At 40.6% G+C, this 26,102-nt stretch overlaps 1 protein-coding gene across 1 annotated transcript in view; it reads right to left on the reverse strand.

The window, feature by feature from the left end:
- Positions 1 to 1,471: 1,471 nt before the first annotated feature.
- The window catches only part of LOC135548088 (potassium/sodium hyperpolarization-activated cyclic nucleotide-gated channel 1), a 166,314-nt gene continuing 141,683 nt past the window's right edge, over positions 1,472 to 26,102 (reverse strand). Inside the window, exons 7-8 of the mRNA XM_064977340.1 lie at positions 18,453 to 18,617; positions 1,472 to 2,894 (exon numbers count right to left, since the gene is read on the reverse strand). Of these exons, the coding sequence (XP_064833412.1) occupies positions 1,801 to 2,894; positions 18,453 to 18,617 (1,259 nt within the window). The 3' untranslated portion in view covers positions 1,472 to 1,800. The remainder of the gene's footprint in view (positions 2,895 to 18,452; positions 18,618 to 26,102) is intronic.

The following is a 26,102-nucleotide window of genomic DNA, read 5'->3' on the forward strand; positions in this document are numbered from 1 at the left end:
GCATCTCTACAAATACCATGGTTCCAAAGGAGATGTACATACAGGGGAGACGTGTTTGACGTGTATGATGACAGGTGTTACGGAGTCCATGCTACAAATGTGTTGAAAAGTGTTGAAACATCTGCGTTAAATGTGTTGAAGTGTTGAAACGTCTGCGTTAAATGTGTTGAAAAGTGTTGAAACGTCTGCGTTAAATGTGTTGAAAAGTTTTGAAACATCTGCGTTAAATGTGTTGAAAAGTGTTGAAATATCAGCGTTAAATGTGTTGAAAAGTTTTGAAACATCAGCGTTAAATGTGTTGAAAAGTGTTGAAGCATCTGCGTTAAATGTGTTGAAAAGTGTTGAAACCTCAGCGTTAAATGTGTTGAAAAGTGTTGAAACCTCAGCGTTAAATGTGTTGAAAAGTGTTGAAGCATCTGCGTTAAATGTGTTGAAAAGTGTTGAAACCTCAGCGTTAAATGTGTTGAAAAGTGTTGAAACCTCAGCGTTAAAAAAAATATTTAATCCCTCATTCGCTTCTCTTTTGCTTGCTGGATGGTTAAAATGAAGAAAGAAACAAGGACTATGCAGACTAATGAAGATTCTCAGTATGACAGGCATTTCTCAGTGTCAAGTAGTGCTTGCTATTGCGTTAAGGTTTTCTTATCTCTAATGAATATATGCATTGCTGTCACTTCTTAACTTTTTTTCTCACATATAGATGATGATGATGATGATGAAGATAGCAAGGTTCCTGAAAGAAGTAAGACATTGTTATGATTGAGAATGCACCGCACAGTATCTGTAAATACTAGATCTACAAAACTATTTACAACACACAGATAGATAATCTTTATATCACAGTCTATTGCATAATGGTGATAATCTTTAGTTTATAAATATTATAAATGTACACATAGTTTTGTTAAGCAACATTACATAACGTCTATCACTGTCTGAAATTAGGACTAAAAACAGCATCATCCATTCTTCGCTCACAACATCATCCTTCTACAAACAAAAAAAAAAGAGCATCACTTCTATTTACATCATTCCTTTGGACCCATAACACTGTCGTGGTGTTCACCGACCACTGTGTGAGGACACTGTGGCTCAAGAGGATGCATTGCTGAGAGCAATGGAACACCTAGCTATTGTACCTGTGTTGATTGCTAAGATTAAGGTCCCACAAGTTCTGTCATTAGATTTATGTTTGAGTGTGTGCTTCTTCTTTTTTTTTTTTGACAGTTTCAAGGTTCGCTTGCGTCAGTTAGTCCACAGTGGTGACAAAGCTGCGTAATGTGAGAAGATATTTTACTTCCTCTTCTCGCAGGTACAAAAAAAAATAATCCAAAAGTCATCTGTCAGGATTCATCACGATGCATTCCAGTTTACAAAAACAGAAGATAACAAACAACCCCCCCTCTCTCCATACAACCCCCCTCTCTCCATACACCCCCCCCCTCTCCATACAACCCCCTCTCTCCATACATTTGATATCTATATGTATATTTTTTTGGAAAGGAAGACTCATGTTTATATACTAGAGCTTTTAAATAGTCTTTGCCAAATATTCTAGTTGGATTTACACACATATATATATATATATTTATTTAATATACATTCTTAAATGTAGGGAGAAAATGTGTCTAAAATATAATACAAGGGCAATCTGTACAGGAATTCCATTAGGCTAATTTTTTTTTCTGAAGACAATTTTTGAGAAAACAAAAAAATACTCAAGTTCATCTTTATCTTTTTTTTTTGTATCTCCATTTTAAAATTAAATAAAACAGAAGTTTAAAAAAAAGAAAAATGGGATCATAAATTTGATGCGAACCGCATCTTATCTTGCTCGGTCTCTGTACTGCTTAAGGTAGAATCTCTTCTAGAATCTCTCCTAGAACCAGTGGAATCCCTGTGCTGGGCTGCAGAGGACACCGCTCGTACCGGAGGCAACGCTCCTGATGACATCTGGCGGAACAGGTTGACCCTCTGGGGCACTGTGGTGCGGAGACCGCTCTGTATACCCATACCCTGGACTGCAGCCACCGGCGGGGCAATGGAGGCCAGGGAGTCCCCGGACGCTGCAGGGTGCGCTCGGGGCCCCAGGGACGTGTCGTGGGGCAGGGAGGGCTGGGAGGCAGAGAGGTGGCGCACGTCTCGACTCAGGCTTCCCGACTGGAGAGCATGGCTGGCCTTGTGGAGGCTGTCACTCCTCTGAGGTGACGGGACTTGCTGCTGTTGTTGTGGTTGTTGTGTTGCTGAGGAGGCCGCAGCTCCTCCTGGTTGCTGTGGCTGTGGTAGTGGTTGCTGCGGTGGTAGAGCAGTAGGCAGCGGCTGCTGGATAAGGGAGAGCTGGGAGGCGGTGGGCGAGCCGTACTGGAAGCTGCGGCCCGCCATCCCAGGGGTCTGCACTGGTGGACTGCACACCGCCGTGGTGAAGGATACCGGGGACATGATGGACCCTTGCTGATGGAGAGAGAGGGGAGTCTGGGGGACGGGCGAGGATGAGTTCAGGTTGCCGTGGATGACGCTGGGGACGGGATAGACACCCTGCGCCGAGGCTGGCAGGATGCGGGCGGTGGCTGCGGCGGAGGGGGCGGTGACGGCCGAAGCACTGTAGGTCAAAGAGGTGGCTGACTGCTGGAACTGGTTGTTGCCCAGGGCAGTGGTGTAGGGCGGCTGAGCCGGCGAGTTAATGATGGAGTTTCCAGATATCGGGGTGGTGTTCATCCCTGTGACCGACATCCCTGTGACCGACATCCCTGTGACCGACTGCTTGCGGTCCACCATCATCACCATCTCCCTGTCCTGACGGATTATCTGCTTCAATATTTCGTTCTCCTGCGTGTTGAACACCCCAGCGTTCAGATCCTTCTGGAACTTCTGGAGGAGCAGGCTGTTCTTCTTCCCTGTTAGGAGGAGATCAGTTAGAGGTTAGGTTGACTTAAGCCGTGATAGACATGGTAGCATATTGACACACCGCAGGGTGGATGTTATGGTGTGGGTTGTTATGGGGTAACAGTGAGTAGAAATGAGAGTGACTATGGTATGAGTATGAGGACATCTGAGTGAGAATGCTGTATTACCAAACTACTGTACATAGTTGATACCTGGTACATTGAGTTTTAAGAGGTAGTAGGTGAAAGGTAATATATTCATATAGATATATATTAGTATTAAGATTTAACAAACATTGCCAGTCAAAAGTGTGGACATACCTACTCATTCAAGGGTTTTTCTTTATTTGTACTATTTTCTACACTGTAGAATACTAGTGATGACATCAACACTTTGAAATAACACATATGGAATCATGTAGTAACCAAAAAAAAGGGTTAAACAAATAAAATTATATTGTATATTTGAGATTCTTCAAAGTAGCCACCCTTTGCCTTGATGACAGCTTTGCACATTCTTGGCATTCTCTCAACCAGCTTCATGAGGTAGTCACCTGGAATGCATTTCAATTAACAGGTGTACCTTGTTAAAAGTAAATTTGTGAAATGTCTTTCCTTAATGCATTTGAGACAATCAGTTGTGTTGTGACAAAGTAGGGTTGGTATACAGAAGATAGCCCTATTTGGTAAAAGACAGTCCATCATTACTTTAAAACATGAAGGTCAGTCAAACCGGAAAATGTAAAGAACTTTGAAAGTTTCTTCAAGTGCAGTTGCAAACACCATCAAGCGCTATGATGAAACTGGCTCTCATGAGGACCGCCACAGGAAAGGAAGACCCAGAGTTACCTTTCCTGCAGAGGATAAGTTCAATAGAGAAACTGCACCTCAGATTGCAGCCCAAATACATTTTTCACAGATTTGAGGTTTTTGGTTCCAACCGATGTGTCTTCGTGAGACCCTGAGTAGGTGAACGGATGATCGCCGCACATGTGCTTCCCACCGTGAAGCATGGAGGAGTAGGTGTGATTGTGTGGGGGTGACTTGCTGGTGACACTCGGTGATTTATTTAGAATTCAAGGCACACTTAACCAGCATGACTACCAAAGCATTCTTCAGCGATATGGCATCCCATCTGGTTTGCTCTTAGTGGGACTACCATTGGAAAGCATTTCTCATGAAGCTGGTAAAGAGAATGCTAAGAGTGTGCAAAGATGTCATCAAGGCAAAGGGTGGCTACTTTAAAGAATCTAAAATCAAAAATATATTTTGATTTGTTTAACACTTTTGTGGTTACTACATTATTCCATATGTGTTATTTCATAGTCTTCACTATTATTCTTCAATGTAGAAAATAGTAAAAATAAAGAAAAACCCTTGAATGAGTAGGTGTGTCCAAACTTTTGACTGGTACTGTTCATTTGGAAAGTATTCAGACCCCTTGACTTTTTCCACATTTTGTTACGTTTTGTTGAATCGTTTTTTCCCCTCGTCAATCTACACACAATATCCCATAATGACAAAGCAAAAACAGGATTTTAGACATTTTTGCAAATGTATTAAATATTAAAAACTGAAATATCACATTTACAATGCCCCTATACTCGGTACTCTGTTGAAGAACCTTTGGCAGTGATTACAGCCTCGAGTCTCCCTTGGGTATGACGTCACAAGCTTGGCAAACCCGTAATTGGGGAGTTTCTCCCATTCAAGTCCGGGCTCTGGCTGAGCAGCTCAAGGACATTCAGAAGTCTCTCTTGCATTGTCTTGGTTGTGTGCTTATGGTCGTTCTCCTGTTGAAAGGTGAACCTTCACCCTAGTTTGAAGTCCTGAGCGCTCTGGAGCAGATTTTCATCAAGGATCTCTCTGTACTTTGCACCGTTCATCTTTCCCTCGATCCTGACTAGTGTCCCAGTCCAGCTGCTGAAAAACATACCCCACAGCATGATGCTGTCACCACCATGCTTCACCTTAGGGATGGTGCCATGTTTCCCCTAGATGCAACGCTTGGCATACAGGCCAAAGAGTTCAATCTTGGTTTCATCAGACCAGAGAATCTTATTTCTCATGAGAGTCCTTTAGGTGCCTTTTGGCAAACTCCAAGTGGGCTGTCAAGGGCCTTTTTACTGAGGAGTGGCTTCCGTCTGGCCACTCTACCATAAAGGCCTGATTGGTGGAGTGCTGCAGAGATGGTTATCCTTCTGGCAGGTTCTCCCATCTCCACATAGGAACTCTGGAGCTCTGTCAGAGTGACCATCGGGTTCTTGGTCACCTCCCTGACCAAGGCCCTTCTCTCGCGATTGCTCAGTTTGGCCGGGCGTCCAGCTGATGATGGAGGCCACTGTGTTCTCCACTGTGTTCTTCTGTAGCATCTTCAATGCTATATAGACAGGTGTGTGCCTTTCCAAATCATTTTTTTTACTTTTACCTTTATTTTACTAGGCAAGTCAGTTAAGAACAAATTCTTATTTTCAATGACGGCCTAGGAACAGTGGGTTAACTGCCTGTTCAGGGGCAGAACGACAGATTTGTACCTTGTCAGCTCGGGGATTCGAACTTGCAACCTTTCGGTTACTAGTCCAATGCTCTAACCACTAGGCTACCCTGCCGCCCCATTCAACTGAATTTACCATAAGTGGACTCCAATCAAGTTGTATAAACATCTCAAGGTTGATCAATGGAAACAGGATGCATCTGAGCTCAATTTAGAGTCTCATAGCAAAGGGTCTGAATACTTACGTAAATAAGCTATTTCCGTTTTTTTATGTTTAATACGTAATTATTATTAATAAGACCTGTTTTCTCTTTTGTCATTATGGGCTATTGTGTATAGATTGATGAAGGGAAACAATTATTGAATCCATTTTAGAATAAGGCTGTAACGTAACAAAATGTGTGATAAGTCTAGGGGGTCTGAATACTTTCCCAATGGACTGAACGAGTGTATGAAAATACCCTCAAATAAAAGGTGACATTCTGTACTACTGCATCATACTAAACATTTGATCTCACATCCAAAATGCTGGAGTATAGAGCCAAATGAAAAGTTTTAGCTTCTCTGTCAAAATCAATACCTACCCAATAATAAAGTGTATTAGATTCTAATAATTTTCACAAATACAATTATATAATATAATTCTAAAACACATAGAGTTCACGCCTTGGCTATACATTCAGTAGGACAACAGTTAGCTATGCACTACAGAATACACACCGGAAGGATTCAACCACCACTATTACAAATACTTCAACACAGTCCTTAAAACTATAGGTCCCAACTACTAAACCATATTTCTTTAATGGCAGTTCAGTTTAGTGACATGAAGTTACCACAATTTAAAGAAGATTCCAACTCAAAATCGTCAGTGTTTATTCATTTCTTCTTTTTTTTTATATATATTTTTTTTATATTCAAAAGCTTTTTTATGTTTGACTAATTAATTTCTTTAGTATGTTAATTTTAAAAGAATGGAATAGCTCTAGTCCTCCTGCCCACTGGCTATGAATGAAGAGAGGTGTAAAGATTTATTTCTAGGATGTATTTGTTTTGAAGTGTTGACCTTTTCCTCACGATTGCTGAGAAACTCTCTTGGTTAGTAAGGATGACAGATTAAGATTCTGGAACGGCTGGCAGCTTTAACAAAGGCTCATCAATCTTTTAAACAGAGACGTTTTCTTTTCCTCTGTGTACTGCTAATGGTGCTAAGGCCTTACAACCTTCACTATTCAAGGATGCAGACATTTTATACTGGCAGGTATTTCTATAACACTGGACTTCTTCGCTGATAGAGAGCACATCATAAAGCACATATCTGCAAGTTAAGCAGATGTATAGTTGGTACATAGTACCAGGTTAAGCAGATGTATAGTTGGTACATAGTACCAGGTTAAGCAGATGTATAGTTGGTACATAGTACCAGGTTAAGCAGATGTATAGTTGGTACATAGTACCAGGTTAAGCAGATGTATAGTTGGTACATAGTACCATGTTAAGCAGATATATAGTTGGTATATAGTACCAGGTTAAATAGATGTATAGTTGGTACATAGTACCAGGTTAAGCAGATATATAGTTGGTATATAGTACCAGGTTAAATAGATGTATAGTTGGTACATAGTACCAGGTTAAGCAGATGTACAATTGGTACATAGTACCAGGTTAAGCAGATCTATAGTTGCTACATCGCTCATCCATATACTTACATGTACATATTCTCATTCACCCCTTTAGATTTGTGTGTATTAGGTAGTTGTTGGGGAATTGTTAGATTACTTGTTAGATATTACTGCACTGTCGGAACGAGAAGCACAAGCATTTCGCTACACTCACATTTCTATCTGCTAACCATGTGTATGTGACAAATAAAATTTGATTAGATTTGATTTACATAGTACCAGGTTAAGCAGATGTATAGTTGGTACATAGTACCAGGTTAAGCAGATGTATAGTTGGTACATAGTACCAGGTTAAGCAGATGTATAGTTGGTACATAGTACCAGGTTAAGCAGATGTATAGTTGGTACATAGTACCAGGTTAAGCAGATGTATAGTTGGTACATAGTACCAGGTTAAGCAGATGTATAGTTGGTACATAGTACCAGGTTAAGCAGATGTATAGTTGGTACATAGTACCAGGTTAAGCAGATGTATAGTTGGTACATAGTACCAGGTTAAGAAGATGTATAGTTGGTACATAGTACCAGGTTAAGCAGATGCATAGTTGGTACATAGTACCAGGTTAAGCAGATGTATAGTTGGTACATAGTACCAGGTTAAGCAGATGTATAGTTGGTACATATCTGCACGTACAGCAGATGTATAGTTGGTACATAGTACCAGGTTAAGCAGGTGTACAATTGGTACATAGTACCAGGTTAAGCATATGCATAGTTGGTACATAGTACCAGGTTAAGCAGACGTATAGTTGGTACATAGTACCAGGTTAAGTGGATGTATAGTTGGTACATAGTACCAGGTTAAGCATATGCATAGTTGGTACATAGTACCAGGTTAAGCAGATGTATAGTTGGTACATAGTACCAGGTTAAGCAGATGTATAGTTGGTACATAGTACCAGGTTAAGCAGATGTATAGTTGGTACATAGTACCAGGTTAAGCAGATGTATAGTTGGTACATAGTACCAGGCTAAGCAGATGTATAGTTGGTACATAGTACCAGGTTAAGCAGATGTATAGTTGGTACATAGTACCAGGTTAAGCATATGCATAGTTGGTACATAGTACCAGGTTAAGCAGATGTATAGTTGGTACATATCTGCAAGTTAAGCAGATGTATAGTTGGTATATAGTACCAGATTAAGTATATGTATAGTTGGTACATAGTACCAGGTTAAGCAGATGTATAGTTGGTACATAGTACCAGGCTAAGCAGATGTATAGTTGGTACATAGTACCAGGTTAAGCAGATGTATAGTTGGTACATAGTACCAGGTTAAGCAGATGTATAGTTGGTACATAGTACCAGGTTAAGCAGATGTATAGTTGGTACATATCTGCAAGTTAAGCAGATGTATAGTTGGTACATAGTACCAGGCTAAGCAGATGTATAGTTGGTACATAGTACCAGGTTAAGCAGATGTATAGGTGGTACATAGTACCAGGTTAAGCAGATGTATAGTTGGTACATAGTACCAGGTTAAGCAGATGTATAGTTGCTACATCGCTCATCCATATACTTACATGTACATATTCTCATTCACCCCTTTAGATTTGTGTGTATTAGGTAGTTGTTGGGGAATTGTTAGATTACTTGTTAGATATTACTGCACTGTCGGAACGAGAAGCACAAGCATTTCGCTACACTCGCATTTATATCTGCTAACCATGTCTATGTGACAAATAAAATTTGATTAGATTTGATTTACATAGTACCAGGTTAAGCAGATGTATAGTTGGTACATAGTACCAGGTTATGCAGATGTATAGTTGGTATATAGTACCAGGTTAAGCAGATGTATAGTTGGTACATAGTACCAGGTTAAGCAGATGTATAGTTGGTACATAGTACCAGGTTAAGCAGATGTATAGTTGGTACATAGTACCAGGTTAAGCAGATGTATAGTTGGTACATAGTACCAGGTTACGCAGATGTATAGTTGGTGCATAGTACCAGGTTAAGCGGATGTATAGTTGGTACAGGACCTTTTCAAAGCAGCTATTTAGAAGAAGAACAAATGTTGCGTTAAAATACAGTAATTCACATTTTGAAAATCAAACAGTTTTTGCCCTTTTCAGGGAACATTTTGACTAAAGCTTTATTTTGGTATTCCATTTCATCTAAAGTAAGCCTTTTCAAAATGTCATCCTTTACAGAATACAGTGCTAGTGGCATTTTCATTACGCCCATATTCTGTACAGCCTCTATGTTGACATATGGCCAGCTGTACCGACGGCCGGGTCAACGGCAGGGCAGAGGCAAACTGTTTGTGGCAGGCAGACGGATCCATAAGGACAGGATGTTAACATTCGTAGCTTTGTGCGAAAGAGAAGAACGGGTCAAGGGGGTCAATGGATTCCTTCGTAAAGGTAAGTGTTGGCTAGACGTGTCCTGGCAAAGATCCATCCCTAGGGTCTAAAGGAACCCTATTCCCTTCATAGTGCACTTCCCGTAGGGCTCTGGTCAAAAGTTTTGTAGGTAATAAGGCGCTATTTTGGGACGTAGCCCAACTCTGTTGTGCCACACATAATGCCTCACCATCCAGCACAGAGCAATGACCGCCAGGGCCAGCACTGGGATGAGCATTGGCAGGTGGATCAGGCGTGATTGATTCTGTCCTTAGACTGGGTAAGCTTTGTGTGAGAGACGATGAGTCCCTTATCAGTCATTCCAAGGAAGCCGATCAGTCATTGGCTTGGCTGTGATTCTCTTAGATGTGGACCAATGACAGCGCTGAACACTAGGGAAGTGGCTAGACGCTAACGCTAACACCAGACTCTGACTGCAGGGTATACCATAGACTTACATGACGTCAGTATACATTGCTGAACAGAATGCTTCACGATTAAACTCTGGATGGGGAGGAGCACAACACAGACATGTTATTGTTGAAACACGAGGTCATGAGATGGAGGAGTGCCCTTGTAAGTCACATACAGTATATTTACAGTCCAGTACAGTCAAATCTCACACAGCTCAGTAAATGCTTTGACTCTGATCAAATGGAAGCTGAGGTCTGTGGAGATAATGTATCGGTGCATAATAGAGTGATATTATGCAGTAAGACAAATAGGTTTAACCAGTACCGTTAAACTGAGGGAATTGGACATGGAAATGACTAGAAACGTGGACACTGGGCACTGACACTGGAGGGATACAGTGAAAACCTTGAGCCACAAGAACACACTTGTTTTTCAATGGTTTCCTGTTCTTAATTGTATTAATTATAGGTCATCAGGTGTGTTTAAACATGTAGATTTACAGTAGATCTACTGTTTAAACACTGCTTTAAACCGTTAAACTTTGAATACCCATATTTGTGTTACATTTTCTCTTTCTCAACGTACTTAGTGTCTTTTTAGATGTAACTTCCCAGTTAATATTGAAATGAATAGGTGTTGTTTATTAAAGATGACCCTTCATTGTCTGTATACATGAACCGTACTGAAATGTCATGAACCAAATTGAAATGTCATGAACCAAACTGAAATGTCATGAACCAAACTGAAATGTGTCTATTTCAGTGGCTATTTCACAAATAATTTGGTATTGTGCTGTATCGAACTAATGGTATGGTGACAAACTGGTTGAATAATATTGTTTTCACTTCATTTCAATAACAACAAAAACATTGATGATGTTGAATCAACGTGGAAAACAAATTGGATTTGCAAAACGTCATTAACATAAGGGAATTTCATATTGTTTTCACCCAACTTATAACTTCAATGACATTGGATTATTTTATTTTTTTTATGTAAAAATTGAATTCACGTTAGTTGACAACTCAACCAAATGTAAATCAAAAGTAGATGTTAAAACGACGTCTGTGCCAAGTAGGAACTATCAATCCTGGATGTGGGGAAATAGGGGAAATAAACACCACGCCAATTAAGACGCAAACAATTTAAAACTAACTGAAACTAAAGGCAGTTAACAGAATTAACAACAATCAGAACAATACAAAACATTAATGCTGGTTCTAACCAACAAAGGAAAGAAACACAATGATCTCGTTATCTCTGTGTGGTGTCAAACTTGTAACTACTTTTGAACATAAAAATAAAAACCCAGAAACCTTCGCTGGTAGCTGATATCAAGAAAACAAACTTCAGTTGTTTCAATAAGTAAAGAAACATTCTTGTTGCATCCCATTTGAAAAGTTACTTATCCCCTGAGTGCCGCTATACTGATGAGATGTGTAGAGAAATAGTACACTGAACTATGCCTATAGATTAATGCTCATGAACTTTATTTAGACTGTGGCTCTTAATCAATTAGGAGATGAATGATTACTGACCATAAGGCTCGTTAAATGTATACTCTAGGCTTTCACACATTTGATTGGTTATCTAACCGACTCGTCCGTGCAGGTAAATCCCTGCCCATGGTAATTACTGAGAAGGGACATAACAGAACAGTGAGGCGTTTACGGAGCAGTACACAGAGCTGAAAAACCTCACCAGGTGGCTGCTTGGTGTGACGTCAGCCCAAACTCTAAAAATAGGAAAAGCATAAAGCTGCTTAGGTTTTCTCTCATGTCACTCTGACCTTTGTACTAAAACAAAGACAACGATCAGCTCAACAAATACACTGTAGTCATTTTCTCAATTATTCTATTTTTTCTTTTCGACAACAAGAAATAGTCTCCATCACAAAATCCACAATTTATGTCAAACTGGAATCAACTTGAACTGGAATAATTCTGGAATAATGAAAAACATGTATTTTTTTAAACAGATGACAATGTATTCCTAGAATCAGCATATCGGGTTTAGTTGCATTGATAGAATCCAAGTCAAAATGTCTACAGAAACAATATGGCATGTAACATTCAATCAATATTCCTTTGTTTTTTTTGTTTACCTCTGTCAAATTACTACTCAGAACATTTACCTGTATGTTGACAACAAAGATTATGTTAAACCTACTATGGCGAAACCTTTGTCTAACTTTGGGTTTCTTTTCAATGGAGGAAGGAATTCACCTTGGGAATGAATGTAACACTGTGAGTTCATGTTCTGGAAAATGTAGTTGAGAACAAATAAATTTTAGTGCGTCTGGTTCATTTCCTCTGGCTGTGCGAATATTGAAATTGGAATAAAAGGTTTACCTGCTGCCTATTCGTCGGCCAGGACACTCTTGAAAACGAGATGTGCTCATCTCAAGAGGGACTCCTGGTCAAATCATTTTTTTTAGATAGAGATACAATCAATTGTGCAACATGTTATTTGTTTCAAATGCATGGTTCTTTTTTTTAAAAAGAACCAACCAGACAAGCACTTGCAGTCCAAGTCCATAAATAAACGAGACATCCAGCACTGATCATGACATTGTATTTTCCCTTGTATGAGACAAAACCCCCTTTTTGAAAGTCCAAATGAACAAATTCATTTCATAACACTTACTGATTTAGGAGAAGTGTTTTTTTGAACAGCCAGCTCTTGTATTGAAACGGAACATAATGTGACACATTGGTTGGTTGTTTCCAAAAGCCAATCATATTCTCTAGTGAAAAGGGCAAATGTAAATCACGACCACCACAGAGGTCAAAAGGGCATATGTTTCAGAGGGTAGTGTAGACAGAATCTACAGGGCAATGGATCTGATGTACAGTACAATAGCCAGTTGGTCCAAGCTATGAGAGGAATCATTCACATTTCCAGAAGAAGGTGCATTCAGCGCTATGACAACATACCATATTGACCTAATAGACTATTCATTTGCTCTGATTGGTCTATCCCAACCATGTTTTATCGATTGATTAATTGACTTGCCTGTCACAATAGTATTGCAATGTTGAGTCAACACAAGGGGTGCAAAGCAATTCAATGTCAACATGCCTGAGACACAAACCAACATACCAACTCAAACTCAATAAACCAACAAAGAAGAAAGAAACCAACATACCAACTCAAACTCAATAAACCAACAAAGAAGAAACAAACCAACATATCAACTCAAACTCAATAAACCAACAAAGAAGAAACAAACCAACATACCAACTCAAACTCAATAAACCAAAAACAAAGAAGAAACAAACCAATATACCAACTCAAACTCAATAAACCAAAAACAAAGAAGAAACAAACCAACATACCAACTCAAACTCAATAAACCAAAAACAAAGAAGAAACAAACCAACATACCAACTCAAACTCAATAAACCAAAAACAAAGAAGAAAGAAAGAAACATACCAACTCAAACTCAATAAACCAAAAACAAAGAAGATACAAACCAACATACCAACTCAAACTCAATAAACCAAAAACAAGGAAGAAACAAACCAACATACCAACTCAAACTCAATAAACCAAAAACAAAGAAGAAAGAAACATACCAACTCAAACTCAATAAACCAAAAACAAAGAAGAAACAAACCAACATACCAACTCAAACTCAATAAACCAAAAACAAGGAAGAAACAAACCAACATACCAACTCAAACTCAATAAACCAAAAACAAAGAAGAAACAAACCAACATACCAACTCAAACTCAATAAACCAAAAACAAGGAAGAAACAAACCAACATACCAACTCAAACTCAATAAACCAAAAACAAAGAAGAAACAAACCAACATACCAACTCAAACTCAATAAACCAAAAACAAGGAAGAAACAAACCAACATACCAACTCAAACTCAATAAACCAAAAACAAAGAAGAAACAAACCAACATACCAACTCAAACTCAATAAACCAAAAACAAGGAAGAAACAAACCAACATACCAACTCAAACTCAATAAACCAAAAACAAAGAAGAAACAAACCAACATACAAACTCAATAAACCAAAAACAAGGAAGAAACAAACCAACATACCAACTCAAGCTCAATAAACCAAAAACAAAGAAGAAAGAAAGAAACATACCAACTCAAACTCAATAAACCAAAAACAAAGAGGAAACAAACCAACATACCAACTCAAACTCAATAAACCAAAAACAAAGAAGAAAGAAAGAAACATACCAACTCAAACTCAATAAACCAAAAACAAAGAAGATACAAACCAACATACCAACTCAAACTCAATAAACCAAAAACAAAGAAGAAACAAACCAACATACCAACTCAATAAACCAAAAACAAAGAAGAAACAAACAAACAAACATACCAACTAAAACTCAAACAAAGAAGAAACAAACAAACATACCAACTAAAACTCAAACAAAGAAGAAACAAACAAACATACCAACTCAAACTCAATAAACCAACAAAGAAGAAACAAACAAACAGGACATAAATACAGACCACAAGCTTAATCCAGGTTTGAGATAACATTTGCACACTATCGTTCTGCAAATTCAACTTGTTTTTATAAAAATCTTCTCACAGTATCTGTTATATTTAAAAGACACTGGGTACCTGTACAAAAAAACTCCCATCATATCGGCCCTTTTTGGTACTAGTTGTTGATAAAGTGCCTGAGCAAAACGAAAGTTTGTTAAAGATAGAATTCATAATAACTTTCTGCTATTATATATCAAATGTTTGGCCATGCAATTCAAACAAAAGTCCCAGAGTTCCAGTTGAATACCCTCACCATGCTTTATGCATGTGATGATAAATGTCCCCAACCACTCCTATCCAATTCCTATATTCCTACGGTAATGATCCATGACTCTTTAATGCTTTACGCTCATAGTTTCAAACTACCGGTCATTTGAATAACATTAGAATATTTGTTGATGTAATGTTATAATTGTAATGTTAACTTTAACCTGCCATGAAGCATGTTTAGTAAATAATCTTAAGATTTATATTATTCTTTATATCTAGTCTTTATATCTATTCTTTTACAGAGGGGGAGTTGGACGACTCGTTTCAATTATGTGTGATTTATTTAAAAAAAAAACTAATTAGAATTGAATATTTCAAACAGCTAATGTTTATTTTAAATAAACTCCTTAAGTTATTTTAAGTTATATGTTTCTCATTGGTTCAAAACCAGGTGGGCCAAGTCTGGCTAAAATCCATCAAGAAAGTGAACATTTTAAAGCAGAAAGTAATTGAGGAGAGGGCTAGGGACTAAATGGGGGCAAAATAATGTGTACATTATAAAAGTAGACCTCACATGGAGAAACAAACCATTCTGACATCACTACTAAAGCTCACTTCAAAATTAAGCATATCTATGCAGAAACCAAAAGTTGAGAAAAATAATATAGCTGATTTCTAAAACGTTGCATACGACATCAGTTAGTTAACTTCGAACTTCTGTCAAAATGTGAGACCTGACAAAAAGGCACTTGTAACGTAATAAATATAGCTTACCAAGCCACCTGCTGTATTCTGTCCTTTAATAAAGATAAAAGATTATAGACTTTTCATGGAAACAGAATGGCCGTCTTAGGACAAAGAGTACATACAGTACACACAATATGAAAAGGGTGGTTTCTCAATACGGATGCATTACCTATATGCATTACTAGTGCAATATTCTACAAGCATTAGATGCTATATGCTTTCTTCTCCTTATGAGTGTGTGGCCATGATGAAATGTGAATTTTATAGGCAACCTCTCCAGATAAATATCAGACAATATTTGTAGCATCAAAGCAGCCAATTGAGGAGAAACAGTTAAACCAGATTATATCAGAATATTTCCCAAATATTAATTATAGTACAAATCTAGTACATTATGAGCATAATTATTTAAAAGGGAGAAGTTATTTAGGAAAAACAGCATAAAAAAGATGCCCTGGTTGCATTACATACATGTGCCCCTTTTTTCAGTCATTAAAATAATTATGTTTCTCTCTGATTAATTGATTATCTTTCTTTATGACTTTAGTTAAATTGCCACGAATAACGGCAACGTTTGTCTATGTTTCTCTAACAAATGAAAGGAACATGGCTTGGCAGGAACCAGAGTGAGAGGTGAAGGAACTGGCCGTGTACAGTAGCTAGGGTTACAACATTTAGTAGATTCCACAAATTTCCAAGTTTTACAGAAATCCAGGTTGGAGGATTCTCATATCTCCTGATTATTCCCTCCTGATTCCAGGAATATCCCCTCTGAGATCTCTGCAAAGCTGGGGAATTTTGGGAAAGTTGCCAGACGCTAAGGGGAGTCATATAATGTCTACAAGCCGTGCCTGTCAAGCCGGATCAAGCCTGGTCAAACCTGGTCAAGCCTGGTTAACTTTGAGGCCTCTGGCTCCCTGCCCTCCCTCCCTGGTGTCACATGCCCAGCTCAGGGCCCCTGTTTGGGGGCCAGGCCAGTCTATGGCTGCTCTGGCTGGGCTGGTCCTTGGGACGGGGTCGGGGTGCTGCTCATACCCAGGTGTGCAGGTGAATGGAGACGGAGGCACATGCAGATGAATTATAGCTTCCATCCACTCTCCAGAAGGGGTTCCAGTTGGGGGTCAACACCAAACCAAAGAAGGGATGGAACTGACACCCTCCAGGACAGACAGATCAGACACCCTCCAGGACAGACAGATCATACACCCTCCAGGACAGACAGATCAGACACCCACCAGGACAGACAGATCAGACACCCTCCAGGACAGACAGATCAGACACCCTCCAGGACAGACAGATCAGACACCCACCAGGACAGACAGATCAGACACCCTCCAGGACAGACAGATCAGACACCCTCCAGGACAGACAGATCAGACACCCTCCTGGACAGACAGATCTGACACCCTCCAGGACAGACAGATCAGACACCCTCCAGGACAGACAGATCAGACACCCTCCAGGACAGACAGATCTGACACCCTCCTGGACAGACATATCTGACACCCTCCTGGACAGACAGATCTGACACCCTCCTGGACAGACATATCTGACACCCTCCTGGACAGACATATCTGACACCCTCCTGGACAGACAGATCTGACACCCTCCTGGACAGACATATCTGACACCCTCCTGGACAGACATATCTGACACCCTCCTGGACAGACATATCTGACACCCTCCTGGACAGACAGATCTGACACCCTCCTGGACAGACAGATCTGTAGTGCTGAGCGATTAACCAAAATATTTTGTTGTTGTTGGTTATTAAACAACGAATTGACCGACGTTGGTTCAATTACTGGAATTCCATTTCGTTGTTTTTTTGTGTGAGCCCAGTCATTCACAAGATACATCTTAACAATCACGTCAAGAATTATGTGGAATGCTGGGCTGAAGGGGTGTAGTTTTCATTAAGCAAATATACAACCTTGTTCAGCGCAGGAACAGGAATTAACTACAATGACCATAATCCATTGTGCCAGTTTTCTCCGGCTCAGAGACAAATCAGAGAGGAAGATAGTGAACGAAGCGAGAGGTTTCATTCTCGCCAAAATCTGTCCAAATTAACGCAATGCTTTTCTATTGACTTATTTTGGACCTAAGCTTGTCGCCAGATGGTCTGGCTGGCTGCTACTGTCAGAGCAGAGATGCGATGATGACTTTAAGGAATGAAAAATAATAAAGTCATCAAATAAAAACTAAGTAATAAAAACACAACTGAAATAATTTACTAGTTCTATTGATTTCTACCCAACGTTGACCTGACCGAGACAATGGAATATTTTCAATGTTTTGGCAATTGAATGTTCACTATTTTTGTCTTTGGAATTTCCATTAAAATCAATGTCACGTCATTATTTCATAATGCATTTAATGCAAAAAATAAATACATCGAAATCGAAAATCGTCATAATTTTTTAATAATCGAACCGAAACCGAACAGACCTGAAAAAGCACTAATTGCTCAGCAATTACAAATCTCACACCCTCCAGGACAGACAGATTTCACATCCTCCCGGACAGACAGATCTCACACCCTCCTGGACAGACAGATCTCACACCCTCCTGGACAGACAGATCTCACACCCTCCTGGACAGACAGATCTCACAACCTCCAGGACAGACAGATCTCACACCCTCCTGGACAGACAGATCTCACACCCTCCCGGACAGACAGATCTCACACCCTCCTGGACAGACAGATCTCACACCCTCCTGGACAGACAGATCTCACACCCTCCTGGACAGACAGATCTCACACCCTCCTGGACAGACAGATCTGACACCATCTCGGATTGACAGCGACATGCACTGCCTTCCATTTATTAATAACATAAAACTATCAACGTTACAAATGTAAACAATTATTGTAAAGATATGTTATCAATGTAAAACATTTTATAAAATTAAGTTGATGGAAAGAGAGAAGGAAAGAGCATACAGGCCATGCATCACCATGGCAGGCAAGCAGACAGACAGAAAGACAGACAGACAGACCGACCATCAGACACGGTGCTGTGAAGGAGGGCAAACACTATGAAGACAGTCACATACACATGGCACGGCACAGGCAGGCCATGACAGTGCACCAATCCCCACAGTAGAGTAGCAACACAAGGCATGGTCACGGTCTTACCGATGCGGTCCAGGCGGTCGATGGCTACAGTCTCGAAAGCGCGGCGCATCATAGGGTACTCTTCCAACACCTCGTTGAAGTGATCCACAGAGAGGGAGAAGAGACGGCAGTAGGTGTCAGCGCGAACGCTCGCCGTGCGTCTCCCCTTCGTCAGCAGACAGATCTCTGCAGAAACAATACAACAACAAAAAACGCACAATCAGCCCCGAACTTTGCGATGTCACTGAAATAATGCCATATTTCTTTTTTGGTCATGACAGAAGGACACATTTCCACACACTTTCATATTTATCTCATTACTACTGGGCGTGAGTACACTCTTTCTAAGCACTTTCTGTTTCGGTCTCTATGCTGTCTAAGGCCTGATGGCCAAAATGCGTACATCCATTGTCAGTAATACATTATTTACGAGTGTTGCAGATCTTTGACAGACACACAGGGAGGGAGGGAAGCAATGGAGTGACAAATTACAGCCTTAACGAAGATCAGCTCTAACCCAATCTGAGGTGTAGAACCTGCAACATGGGACAAATGACCATATAAATGAAGAATGAAGTCCAAGGCACAGCTGGTTCTAATGCACACAGCCTTCACCGCTGCATTGTCACGAGAGCAGTGGTGAGGCAATTCATCACGTTGTCACTTTGAGCTAATGATTCTGAAATGTCAGTTATATGTCCAGGCCCGGGCTGCTGCTGCTGCTACTGTCTAGCATAGGCGTGTACAGTACAGAGAGTCAACTGTATAGACACAGTGATTCAAATCGAACACAGAGAACGGCCCCTGTGAACTTTGATTGCCTTTTGAAGATGATTTATTTTCTGAGCCGACATCCTGACATCTCGACGATCATATTGCCTTAAAGGGGGCGGCAGGGTAGCCTAGTGGTTAGAGTGTAGAGGCGGCAGGGTAGCCTAGTGGTTAGAGTGTAGAGGCGGCAGGGTAGCCTAGTGGTTAGAGTGTAGAGGCGGCAGGGTAGCCTAGTGGTTAGAGTGTAGAGGCGGCAGGGTAGCCTAGTGGTTAGAGTGTAGAGGCGGCAGGTTAGCCTAGTGGTTAGAGTGTAGAGGCGGCAGGGTAGCCTAGTGGTTAGAGTGTAGAGGCGGCAGGTTAGCCTAGTGGTTAGAGCGTTGGACCAGTAACCGGAAGGTTGCAAGTTCAAACCCCCGAGCTGACAAAAGGTACAAATCTGTTGTTCTGCCAGGCAGAACAGGCAGTTAACCCACTGTTCCTAGGCTGTCATTGAAAATAAGAATTTGTTCTTAACTGACTTGCCTGGTTAAAAGGTTAAAAAAAAGTCTTATCACCGTGCACAGGTATAGATAACCTAGGTATAGATAACCTAGGTATAGATAACCTGTGTTGGATTATCAAGTGTGGTTCCTATACTTCAGCTTCATATTAAAGTGGTAGACGACCCTCTACTTGATGCCTTGTCCCTGGCCCTTATCTCAGACCTTCAGATGGTATGTATAATATGTTAGCCACTGGGACATTATGTGCTACTTCTGTAATTACTGGACTCTGCCCTTGGACATGTTACCTCTCAAATTAGACGCAACTCTTGGATCTAATTCAGGCAACGTAAAGATTTCCCCCTTGCTGCAAGATTAACCCTGCTACAAACTACTGTGGGGTCAACCATCCTAATAGACCTATCAGAAAGACAGCCACTGAGAAAGTAAACCCATCTTGTGCCCAGTGGCTAGCTGATGCTAGTTTATGAAAGCATTCATATGTATTGCTAGTGTGTAGACAAACATGCCCCAAATACAGCAATATCTTCTTCAAAACAATAAGTCATATAAGTCACAGTGAAGGGGACATGAATTCTTGGATGTTTGTTTGAGGACAATGCCCTTGACATTCACAGCCGAGATGTCTACTGTGAAAAGCGTTAGCTGCTATAGAGCTGCCTGCCATAGCCTGCAGGATGTGAAAACAGGACTCCCAAACTGTGAGTGTGAACAAGGTGTTAGTGCTGTTATAATAGAAAAAGCTCCTCATAAGTGCGATCTCTGTTGGCACAGAGAGAATCCATGTGGTGCTATGAACAGAGGCTTCAACACTGAGCATCCTATTCGCTATATAGTGCCCCTTAGGGCTCTGATAAACAGTAGTGCACTATATAGGAAATAGGATGCCATTTGGGACACACAACCATACCCCCTCAGTCTCTATAATCGCTTCACACTAAAAATAATGAGCTAGCTTAAAGAAATACACTCAACAGAGAGAGAGAGCAAAGAGAGAGACAGCAGAGAGAGAGAGCAGAGAGAGGGAGAGCAGAGAGAGAGAGCAGAGAGAGAGAGCAGAGAGAGAGAGCAGAGAGAGATGGCAGAGAGAGAGCAGAGAGAGAGATGGCAGAGAGAGAGAGAGCAGAGATAGAGCAAAGAGAGAGATGGCAGAGAGAGAGCAGAGATAGAGCAAAGAGAGAGAGAGCAGAGATAGAGCAAAGAGATAGATGGCAGAGAGAGAGATGGCAGAGAGAGAGAGAGCAGAGATAGAGCAAAGAGAGAGATGGCAGAGAGAGAGCAGAGATAGAGCAAAGAGAGAGAGCAGAGATAGAGCAAAGAGAGAGATGGCAGAGAGAGAGCCGAGAGAGAGACAGCAGAGAGAGAGAGCAGAGAGAGAGAGAGCAGAGAGAGAGCAGAGAGAGAGAGCAGAGAGAGAGAGCAGAGAGAGAGAGCAGAGAGAGAGAGCAGAGAGAGAGATGGCAGAGAGAGAGATGGCAGAGAGAGAGAGAGCAGAGATAGAGCAAAGAGAGAGATGGCAGAGAGAGAGCAGAGATAGAGCAAAGAGAGAGAGAGCAGAGATAGAGCAAAGAGAGAGATGGCAGAGAGAGAGCCGAGATAGAGCAAAGAGAGATAGAGCAAAGAGAGAGACAGCAGAGAGAGAGCAGAGATAGAGAGCAGAGAGAGCAAAGAGAGAGATGGCAGAGAGAGAGCAGAGATAGAGCAAAGAGAGAGAGAGCAGAGAGAGACAGCAGAGAGAGACAGCAGAGAGAGAGAGCAGAGAGCTAGAGAGCAAAAAGAGAGACAGCAGAGAGAGAGAGAGAGACAGCAGAGAGAGAGAGCAGAGAGAGAGAGTAGAGATAAAGCAAAGAGAGAGAGAGAGAGAGCAGAGAGTTGGAAATACATTGCAGCAGAGAGCAGAGAGAAAGTTGGTTTCATCTGGAGTTAATTGTATTATTTGACAGGTGGCAACCCAGAGGAAAGGAGGAAGGTTAGTAGTTAGATGCCTGAGTTGGCGAGAAATTAGAAGGTGTTTCTGTCACTCTCACAAATTAGCGGACGATCAGTTAGCTTAGCTCTCCTGTCCTCCGGGTGCTTCCCAAATAGCACCCTACTACCTATACAGTACAATACTTTTGACAAGGGCCCATAGGGTTCAGGTCAAAAGTATTGCACTAGGAATAGGGTGCCATTTGGGACTCTCTCTCCTTCAGGGCGGACAGTGTGGGAACAGAGCCAGGGCACCCAGCACTGTAGAGTCGTTATCTGGACTACAAGCTGATCTGGGTTTACATACTATTATAAATCATGTCAAATACGTTATCTAAGCTTGATTGAGCTTGACTGGCACAATGGAACTAATAGAATAGTCACAAGGAGTGTAAAAATACAAATCACGCCCATATGGCACTCCTGTTAGGCTAGAGCAAACACTCAACAGATCTGAAAGGTTTCAAATAGTATCTGAGCCCAGATCAGGTTGGGAACGGGGTATAGCCACCCAGCCTTGAGGCGTAGACATCTGGACAACCAGGCTTGGAAGTGTGAGACCTGGGAGAGTGCGATAAGCACGCTAACTCTAGCTAGTTTGTCGGCAGGACAGAGTGATTAGTACGCTAACTCTAGCTAGTTTGTCGGCAGGACAGAGTGATTAGTACGCTAACTCTAGCTAGTTTGTCGGCAGGACAGTGATTAGTACGCTAACTCTAGCTAGTTTGTCGGTATGACAGTGTGATTAGCATGCTAACTCTAGCTGGTTTGTCGGTACAACAGTGTGATTAGCATGCTAACTCTAGCTAGTTTGTCGGTACAACAGTGTGATTAGCATGCTAACTCTAGCTAGTTTGTCGGTACAACAGAGTGATTAGCATGCTAACTCTAGCTAGTTTGTCAGTACGACATAAAGTAAGACTCAGGAGTGATTAGCATAGCGTTCCTGGTTAGTATTCCATATTAGTGTTGGTTATATGTACTTTTAGCATGCTAATACTATCCAGTAGCATCGGGCGTAGCTAGCCAGCTTGCATCAGTGTTATTGTCAGGTCCTCTGTCTGTCTTTGGCTAGATCTGGGGCTATGTTATGCTGCTGATAATGTGGTTCAGTGGAGGGGAAATAGTGAGGTTTCTGACTGGACCAGCTGCTCTCAAGTCAGCTCACTACCTAATGCCATACTTATGCAACGACCAACAGAGCGGGGGGGGGGGGGGTGTATCACTACCCACCAGATGGGCAGCAGGCCGGAGCAGGTGGCTGGCATCAGCATAGCGTGGCAAAATGACGGGCTACATACACACACACACACACACCATTCATGCTGCCTCAAAATGAGTGGAGGCTCTGTTTCATTTCAATTTGATTTCTATTCCCGTTTGGGGCTTACAGTGCACACCACCATCACACACAGCATGATGCAACTAAACACAATTCACTGGTGACAGGAAATAACCCTAGGAAATGTCCCAAATATTAGTCTAGGTCAAAAGTAGTACACTGCATAGGGAATAGGGTTCTTTAGGGCACTGGTCAAAAGTAGTGCACTATATAGGGAATAGGGTTCCATAGGGCTCTGGTCAAAAGTAGTGCACTATATAGGGAATAGGGTTATTTTGGGTTCTGGTCAAAGGTAGTGCACTATATAGGGAATAGGGTTCCGTAGGGCTCTGGTCAAAAGTAGTGCACTATATAGGGAACAGGGTACCATAGGGATCTGGTTAAAAGTAGCACACTATATAGGGAAGAGGGTACCATTTGGGATACATGCATAGTGTGCAGAGCAGGAGCAGGACAATTATAATATACACAAAACAACCCCTAGAAGGAGCCTCTAACTGTCCCTTCGCTGTGACCCGTTTGAATTACAACCTTCATTTGCCCCCTGGTTCACCTTCCAAAGTCACTGGTCTCTAGGCTGCCACGAGTCTTGCTCATAAAAAGCACAGGCCCTCTCACTGCAACTACTTCTACTATTTGTCTCTGTCACCTGGCTGCCCTGCCAACTGCTATAAGACAATTGTTGTGTAGAATAGAATAAAATGGAATAGATACTTTATTGTCCATTTGGTTTGAATGGAAATGTGTCTTTCACCTTTTCCCCACAGGTGTGTATGAGCTACCTGAGAGGACCAGAGGACCAGAAAATCATAAAATACTGTACCTGTGAAATGGTCTCTATAAAATACTGTAGAGTGGACCTGTGAAATGGTCTCTATATAATACTGTAGAGTGTACCTGTGAAATGGTCTCTATAAAATACTGTAGAGTGTACCTGTGAAATGGTCTCTATAAAATACTGTAGAGTGGACCTGTGAAATGGTCTCTATAAAATACTGTAGAGTATACCTGTGAAATGGTCTCTATATAATACTGTAGAGTATACCTGTGAAATGGTCTCTATATAATACTGTAGAGTATACCTGTGAAATGGTCTCTATATAATACTGTAGAGTATACCTGTGAAATGGTCTCTATATAATACTGTAGAGTGGACCTGTGAAATGGTCTCTATAAAATACTGTAGAGTATACCTGTGAAATGGTCTCTATATAATACTGTAGAGTATACCTGTGAAATGGTCTCTATATAATACTGTAGAGTGTACCTGTGAAATGGTCTCTATAAAATACTGTAGAGTGGACCTGTGAAATGGTCTCTATATAATACTGTAGAGTACCTGTGAAATGGTCTCTATATAATACTGTAGAGTATACCTGTGAAATGGTCTCTATAAAATACTGTAGAGTGTACCTGTGAAATGGTCTCTATAAAATACTGTAGAGTGGACCTGTGAAATGGTCTCTATAAAATACTGTAGAGTATACCTGTGAAATGGTCTCTATATAATACTGTAGAGTATACCTGTGAAATGGTCTCTATATAATACTGTAGAGTACCTGTGAAATGGTCTCTATAAAATACTGTAGAGTGGACCTGTGAAATGGTCTCTATATAATACTGTAGAGTGTACCTGTGAAATGGTCTCTATAAAATACTGTAGAGGACCTGTGAAATGGTCTCTATATAATACTGTAGAGTACCTGTGAAATGGTCTCTATAAAATACTGTAGAGTACCTGTGAAATGGTCTCTATATAATACTGTAGAGTGGACCTGTGAAATGGTCTCTATATAATACTGTAGAGTGGACCTGTGAAATGGTCTCTATATAATACTGTAGAGTACCTGTGAAATGGTCTCTATATAATACTGTAGAGTGGACCTGTGAAATGGTCTCTATATAATACTGTAGAGTACCTGTGAAATGGTCTCTATATAATACTGTAGAGTACCTGTGAAATGGTCTCTATATAATACTGTAGAGTGGACCTGTGAAATGGTCTCTATATAATACTGTAGAGTACCTGTGAAATGGTCTCTATATAATACTGTAGAGTGGACCTGTGAAATGGTCTCTATATAATACTGTAGAGTACCTGTGAAATGGTCTCTATATAATACTGTAGAGTACCTGTGAAATGGTCTCTATATAATACTGTAGAGTACCTGTGAAATGGTCTCTATATAATACTGTAGAGTATACCTGTGAAATGGTCTCTATATAATACTGTAGAGTGGACCTGTGAAATGGTCTCTATATAATACTGTAGAGTACCTGTGAAATGGTCTCTATATAATACTGTAGAGTGGACCTGTGAAATGGTCTCTATATAATACTGTAGAGTACCTGTGAAATGGTCTCTATATAATACTGTAGAGTACCTGTGAAATGGTCTCTATATAATACTGTAGAGTACCTGTGAAATGGTCTCTATATAATACTGTAGAGTGTACCTGTGAAATGGTCTCTATATAATACTGTAGAGTACCTGTGAAATGGTCTCTATATAATACTGTAGAGTATACCTGTGAAATGGTCTCTATATAATACTGTAGAGTGGACCTGTGAAATGGTCTCTATATAATACTGTAGAGTACCTGTGAAATGGTCTCTATATAATACTGTAGAGTACCTGTGAAATGGTCTCTATATAATATTGTAGAGTGTACCTGTGAAATGGTCTCTATATAATACTGTAGAGTACCTGTGAAATGGTCTCTATATAATACTGTAGAGTACCTGTGAAATGGTCTCTATATAATACTGTAGAGTACCTGTGAAATGGTCTCTATATAATACTGTAGAGTACCTGTGAAATGGTCTCTATATAATACTGTAGAGTATACCTGTGAAATCGTCTATAAAATATGGGTGCGTTCAAAGTAGGCAATCAGAGTTGAATGACACATTAGTGAATATTAGGCAGTCACAACAAAACGATATAACGTCGGACAGCTTCTTTAAATCATTCATTTGGAACTTCTTTTTATAAGATGTCTTTAATAAATCTTAACAGAGTTACCTGAACAAGTTTGTGCAGTCACAATTATACCCCCTGCAGCTTGATCTGACAGAGATACACAG

Source organism: Oncorhynchus masou, chromosome 11 (genome assembly GCF_036934945.1).
Source record: "Oncorhynchus masou masou isolate Uvic2021 chromosome 11, UVic_Omas_1.1, whole genome shotgun sequence".
Lineage (NCBI taxonomy): Eukaryota > Metazoa > Chordata > Actinopteri > Salmoniformes > Salmonidae > Oncorhynchus > Oncorhynchus masou.